We start from the raw sequence: 7108 nt of genomic DNA, 5'->3' as shown, positions 1-7108 counted from the left end.
AAACCTCGAACCTTTAAAAGTGTGTCAATTTAAAACCTAAAATTATATGATTGTATCAATCTAAACCCTCCATTATGTTTTATTTGGATATATAGACTTATAGAAGTTGAGGGTTCAAAATGATATATTTATGTAAGTTTAAGGTTTAAATTGATATAATATTATTTCAGAGACAAAATTGATACAACCCGAATTCAAGGTGTAAATTGATATTTGTCCTAAAACAACTCAAATTAATTGATATTTACGATTGGATAAGAGAAATGGATGAGGAGGGGGAAATATGGTTTTATATCTTTACAACAGTACATGTTCAACACTTTTTTTTTGTCTAAAACACATGATGGAATATCAAAATATACAAGATTACAAGTGTTTATTGGTTTCTAATTGTTGGAATGTGGAACATTACTATTATTATTATGCTGACTATTGGTGACATGAGTTTTGGACAATGGAGTAATTGGAGAGGAAATGACCAAATCTATCCCTTCACCACCCAGCTGCTGCAGCTGCTCTTCAATGCTTTCCATGGGAGCTAATTGTGTTATCTTTCTGATTTCTTTGCTTTTACCCCATAGTACCATATATAATCCACACACCATCAACATTCCTCCAACCACGCTGCCATTCATTACAAGCACATGTATAAATACAAAATTTAATTAGCCCAAATAACAATGTTATCTTTTTTTTTTTTTACGGGATAAAAATGTAAATTCATATATCTTTTAACAAATATATTACTTGTAGAGTTTATTAAAGAAAAACCATACCTACAATTATATCTCCAATCGAATCTACTCATGATAAACTTTTCTATATTTATTATTCTTGGCTAATTAACCTAATTACATGCTGCCATCTTTAGGAAATTGTTTCTCAAAACATTTTTTATAAGGAAAAAAATGAATTTTGTATGATTGTAATGCAATGAAGTATCGATAACCTCAAGGCTAGATACCACGTCGGATGAAAAATACAAATTCACTTACAAAAGCAAACATAATCATTGTAACAGCACTTCAGTAAAAAAATCATCAATTAATTGATCCAATTTTGAAATGCTTTAATATCCACTAACAACGGGATCTTCGTCAAACTAGAAAGTCCAAAAAATTTCAATAACTTGAAATTCGTGTTCTTTTTTTCTTTTTCGAGCCTAAGAAAAAAATATAGATCAGCTATTGCTTTGTGTAACAACAATAATCACATATCTTTAATTCAGTGTCTCTCTACATTATGGAAATTATGGAAATGTATTCTCCGTTCCTAGCTAGCTTATTTTAATGTGCCAGATGGAATTTAGAAAACTGCTTTATTGTTTTTTCTAAAAGAGAAAATTAAAGAATTTACAAACACATAATGGTATAATTATTTTGAATAGAAAAATGACTGAGAATAATATTTAGAAATATAGAAAATTTTAAATATTTAGATGCCTCCAAATTTATAAATGATAAATATAGTGTTTTCAGTAGAGTTGAAATATTAACAGTGATTATATCACTAATTAAATGCAAAAATCAATTGGATAAGAAAAAAAGAAAAAATATTTTTTAAAAAACAAGGATAACATAACGTTGAAATATTTACACAGTATAAAACAATTTTAAACACACAAAAAGTTCACACGCTACAATAAAAAATATCAAAAAAGTCACACAACTAATTGACATGCAGTACGTAAAATATTTAGTAAACAATCATTTAGATTTTACTATTCATTTCTTACTTGATCGTTTAATTTTATCGTTTTATCCAAATCTAAACCATTTTTTTTCCAAGATTCTTTGTTTAGATTTGACTATTTTTTTTACGATTATATTTCCAACCAAATTTAAATGATCGTATATAAAAAGAATTTTAAAAACCAAGAATTTTAAACGGTTTTTTTTTACGATTTTTTATATTTGATCCACTGCCTTAAACAACTAAATGAGTTTAAAGAAAAATTTTGGAAGAAGAGAAAAAAAATGATAAAAATGAAAAGAAAAATTGAAAGCCAAAAGGAAATATTTTAAAAAAAAATTACAGAAGAAAAAGAGAAAAAGACATACAAAGGAAAAAAAATAGCAGAAAATGAGGAGATGAAAGACAGTGAAAAAAAGCAAACGTAAAATATTTAGAAGGAAATGATTAGCTTCGTCAGCTTTTTTATTTGTTATTGGAACCCTAGCTTTTTTTTATTTGTTATTGGAATCCTAAATATTTTGACGGTTTATTATTTTTGTAAAAATTAATCATACGAAAATGATATATAATTGAAAAAGGAGGGAAGTATTAGATACCATCCTAAGTAGAGTTTTTCTTGTAGAAACAAGGAGGCAGCTATGGCAACGAGAACTAGAATTAGAGGGCTGAAGACTGATACAAACATTGGGCCTCTGATTCGTACGCACCATGTTATTAACGTTACCATCACTCCTGAAGCCACGATCCCCTACCATCATCCACAGTACATATACACATTATTAATTATATATCACAAAACACCGTATATATATATTTTTTCTTTCAATTTTCTATATATCTTTTCTCTTCAACTTTGTACAAAAGTTCTTAAAATCCAATCAACCTCAACCTACTTAAAAACGGGTAAGCTTTTAAATATTCCTTTCAATTACTTTACTCCATGTATACATTTAAAATGGCTACTAACAAATTTTCACTTCTTCCTATTTACAATATAATAATTTTAACCTCTTCGAATGGTATTGTTTTAGTTGCTTTATCTTTTTGTTTGAATGGTATTGTTTTAGTTTGTTTTAGTTTGTTTTAGTTGCTTTATCTTTTTGTTTGAATGGTATTGTTTTAGTTGCTTTATCTTTTTGTTTGAGACCAAATGAATGATCACTTTTTAAAATTGCAAAAATTAAAATAAATACTTTTAAAGCACTTAGTTAAAAAAATTGTGAATCAAAATAGCATTGGTATCCAACTAAAAAGTATAATGAAGAAATAATAGAAGGGTTAAGGCAACATAACCATATTATATGAAAAAATTATATTATATTATTACATCACTTGGCAGCTTATCCATGTCAAGTACAAATTGATGTGTGATAACTTTGTAAAGAACAAGAAGTGTTTGGTTTTATATATATATTCTTTGATTGTAAGTAGAAGAAAGAAGGTATTAAGATGAACATCATTTGAGTCGAAAATGAGAAAACACAACTCTTTTGTTAAAAAGAAAAAATAGAAGAATTTGAAAGAGATAAAGTAAAAAAGATATACTGTATATGCGACAGAAAGAAGCCTGATATTCCAACCCAATTTCCAACGACTCCATTGAGTTTCGACGCACAGAGCAAAACCAACCGCTTGAACGGATCCCATCATACACATTAATGCTGTACTTGAGTAGTGGCATGGATAGCATTCACTCATTTTTGCCTATATATACTATAAAATTAATATTGATAAAAAAAAAAACCATAATCTAATCTAATTTAATTTAATCTAGCATGATTGAACGTGAGAGGGATGATGTGAAACTCACCTGGACGATGAGCCATAAAGCATAAGAGAAGCAGCTTCCAACACCCATCACACTCCCCAACACATGACTATGAATTGTATGTTCTGTTGGGGCCACGTGTTCAGTGGAATTATGACCTTTATGCAAAAGGTCGACCCGAGTAGACCAAGGATGAAGTTCCACGCCTTTGTAGAATGTGAGAATCATGGCCCCAACTATTCCTATTAATGTTCCCATCACTTTAGCCTTCCCTCGCATTGTTCCTATGTTCATCCTCTCCAGCCTGACCCATCCATTCGTATATATATATATATCAACATGAATAATTATTATTCTAATATTCCTTTTCTTTTTCTTTCTTATTTATTGTTATTATTAATTCCATTTGTTATATCATAAATTAATAAATATTTATTACACAAAACCTGAAGGAAACGGCCAAAATGAAAGTGATGGCTGGCGCAAGGTTACCAATGGCTGAAGCATATGTTGCAGATGTTAAAGCTAAACTCTCCACGTACAAATTTTGACTCAGTGATCCCCTGCATGCAAGTATTTGTACCACTATTACATTATATATTTTATTTTTGAATTGTTAATGTTCTTAATTATAGCTAATCCAATAACTAACTTACCATGGCCTCACTTTTATTGTCCTCAAAGGGCTTCCCCATTTCTTTTTTCTTTTTTATCATTTTTTTTTTATAAATTTCACCAAAATAAAGATTCACGTTTTTTATTCCATCAGAAGTAAAAAGGACCATTTTAGAAATAATAATAAGGTGTATAGTAATATTTTTTAAAAAAAATTGTAAATATAGCAAAATCTATTGTTAATAGACTTGTATCACTAATAGACTCGTATGATTTATTACTGATAGATCAATATTTGCAACATCTATCATTATTAGAATTTGACAAGTTTTACTATATTTGCAAATTTATTAAAATGTTGCTATACACGTAATTATTTTGAATCTAATGGTTAAATTTGCACTATTCCTTTACTTTTACTCAAACAAATATTTGGAGGATTTTTTAAAGGTTAATTTTCATCCATTTAACAAAAACATCCAAATATTTATGACCGTATAATAAAATCAAAAAACCTTCAAACGAGTCATTTTTCTTAAATATTCTAAGTTTATTCATCATTTCTATTTTCTTTCTTTTACAATTTCTTTCCATCTTCTTCTCTTCATCTTCAAATTTTCTTTTATATTTTTTTGAAATCATGATATTTATTTTCAATCAATCATAAATCTTCTATTATTTTTTTCAAAATGTTATTTGGTTCAAGATTACGTAGTTAAATCTAAATGATCGTATACCAAATCTTAACGATATTTGGTACAAAATTGTTTAGATCTTTATACACAATCTTAAACCAAAATCATCTAGATTTGCTATGCGATCGTGTATCATTTTGTATACGATCGCGTATCATATAAATTGTGCACGCAAGATCGTGCATCCTTTCATACCCGATCGACGTATTTTTTCATGGTGAGTTTGTGAGTTTTTTTCAAATTATTATATAGTATAAATATAATTGTGAAGATTTGTTATATTTTTTTTTTTAAATCTAAATATATAAAAATAAAAGTATTATTTCAACACTTTGAACAATAATTTGAATTTGTGAAATAAATATCAAAAAATGCGTAGAACATAAGATATTCAATATTATATATTTTTAAAATCTATTTTCCATTTTAATTTAAAGTTAGAAGAAAAAAAATAGGTATAAATTGCCATTTTTAACTTAGTCTAGATAAAATTTAAGAAAAGTGAGAGATGAAACAAAAGTTGGAGTGGAGTGAAAAACAAGTGTTATTTAATTTGTAAAAAGAAAAAAAAGGTTTATGCATGGAAAAAATCACATAATCTTAAGAACTTAAGAGGGCGGAATATTGGTAGGAAATCACAAGAAATGATGAGATGCTAAGCAGAGAGGTAGGCATATAATTGAACGGCTAACTGTTGACAGTTCCATATCCACGGGTGGATGAAGTTAGAGTTACATCAAAATCTCTGTTTAATTCAAAATAAATATAAGAAACTGAATTATTAATTACCCAAAGAGTCCACAAAGAAATGCATAGAAAATAACGGACCAAGTAAGCTTCGGTCTTCTACCTCTGAAAACAATAAAATAAAATAAAAACAACAGTTTATTTGTGTGGGGGAAAGAAAATGAGAAAAGAAAGGAAGTATTAAGTACCTTTCCAGAAAGAATGCAATGGGAAGAATGAAAGCAGAAGCAAATAAGAAACGGTAAGCAATAATAATCCGAAAACTCATTCCATCAGCAGCAGCTAATTTATAGAAAATGTTAACTCCAGCAAACCCAAATTGAACCAACATCATCACAATGGTGGGCAAACCATTCCATAAAACTCTCTCATTCATTATCATTATTATCAAACTTTGTTTTTTTTTTCTTTTCAAAGCCAAAAAATAATGATGTACAGAGAGGAGAGGATGTATTTATATATATGGAGTCCAAATTAAAGAGTACTATTAAAACCTTCATTTTAGTTACGTCATTGCTTATGCTATTGTATAAACTAGTAATGGAAATATGCAGATTGTTTTACACCTGTAAATGTGGCACGTGCATGGCGATGAGGTCCTTCGTGCCTCCACCTCTTTTACACTACTTTTACCATTCGGCAACCAACTAATAACACCACTAATTAATTTACCAAAACCCTTCACGCCTTTTTTTTCTTTTGTTAGTGCGAACCAATTGTTTCAAACTTATACACTTACCTCAACTAATTACATTTGGATTCCTCCTCTCTTTTTTCTCATTTTTAATTTTAGGTAATCCCAAAACATACCATTTTAGTGTTAATGATTAGGAAAAAAGTTGTAATGGATGCAAAATAGATTAGGTAATTAGTAATTTGTGATTTTGTAGATATATAAAAAAAAACTCAAATTCAGATTTTTTTTTTTTCATATTCTCATTTTCCCATTTTACTCTTTTTAACAAACACAAGACGTGATCCTATTTCTTTCTCCCCATTTTCTCCCGAATTTTCTTTTCTATCTTGATTCCAGCCAATGCCACACTCTCTTGGAAGTTACAATTTTCTTAGTGTATATATATATATATATTTTTTTTTTTTTTTTTTTCAAAGATTGTTTTGTTTTTCTTTTCTTTTATATTAGTCAAATTTTATCATTTTCTTCTTCTTTTTGTATCGTACACCTTAAATTCATATCAATATTCCTCATGTCTATTATCAAACAAAAACAAAACAAAGTGTAGAATTTATTTTTTTTAAATCATTTTTGGATTTGGCTACAATTTTCATTCGTTATTTTGCTGGAATTTACCATGAAGAGGATATTTGATTCTATTGGTTGAAAAATTGATTATCATTTCTGGGAAGGATATTTGATTTTATTGATTTAAAAATTGATGCCCTTTATATTTGATTTTAATAATCTGCAGTTTAATTTTAAAAAATCAAATCAAATCCACCTATGATAAGATTGAACCTTTCTCTATGATTGGCTATTTTAAATCTCTCCTTTTTCTTTTCTTTTCTTGCTCGTTTTTTTCTTTTCTAAATTTTAGTAACGGGCTCTCTTTACATTTTTGCTATATTT

General features: G+C 28.1%; 1 protein-coding gene across 3 annotated transcripts; it reads right to left on the bottom strand.

Moving 5' to 3' along the window:
• Positions 1–268: 268 nt before the first annotated feature.
• LOC101208788 (WAT1-related protein At1g25270) lies at positions 269–5942 on the bottom strand. 3 transcript variants are annotated; one of them, XM_004138969.3, is made up of 7 exons: positions 5709–5942; positions 5563–5625; positions 3910–4026; positions 3506–3767; positions 3241–3399; positions 2292–2443; positions 269–624 (listed from the first exon to the last, which is right to left on the bottom strand). In XM_004138969.3, exons 1-7 carry the CDS (start codon positions 5900–5902, stop codon positions 387–389), a joined length of 1185 nt encoding a protein of 394 aa, XP_004139017.2. In that variant the 5' UTR covers positions 5903–5942; the 3' UTR covers positions 269–386. The 3 variants fall into 3 exon arrangements, with proteins under 3 accessions (XP_004139017.2, XP_031736964.1, XP_031736965.1); XM_031881104.1 differs by lacking the exon at positions 5563–5625; XM_031881105.1 differs by lacking the exons at positions 5563–5625; positions 5709–5942 and adding an exon at positions 4120–4599 and having other exon boundaries at positions 3956–4026.
• Between the last annotated feature and the right edge of the window lie 1166 nt (positions 5943–7108).

The sequence above is a fragment of the Cucumis sativus genome, chromosome 2, assembly GCF_000004075.3.
Source record: "Cucumis sativus cultivar 9930 chromosome 2, Cucumber_9930_V3, whole genome shotgun sequence".
NCBI classification, from domain to species: Eukaryota; Viridiplantae; Streptophyta; class Magnoliopsida; order Cucurbitales; family Cucurbitaceae; genus Cucumis; species Cucumis sativus.
Note: the sequence above shows the minus strand (reverse complement) of the source record. Positions and strands in the feature narration are given on the sequence as shown.

What these genes read in the sequence shown, in the direction of transcription:
- LOC101208788 (XM_004138969.3), bottom strand. Translation starts at nt 5,902, where the DNA reads ATGATAATGAATGAGAGAGTTTTATGGAATGGTTTGCCCACCATTGTG. An exon ending in TTCTTTCTGTCGCATATACA is followed by an intron (nt 2,444 to 3,240) that starts GTATATCTTTTT and finishes GGATGATGGTAG; the next exon opens with GGGATCGTGGCTTCAGGAGT. An exon ending in GAAAAACTCTACTTAGGATG is followed by an intron (nt 625 to 2,291) that starts GTATCTAATACT and finishes AATGAATGGCAG; the next exon opens with CGTGGTTGGAGGAATGTTGA.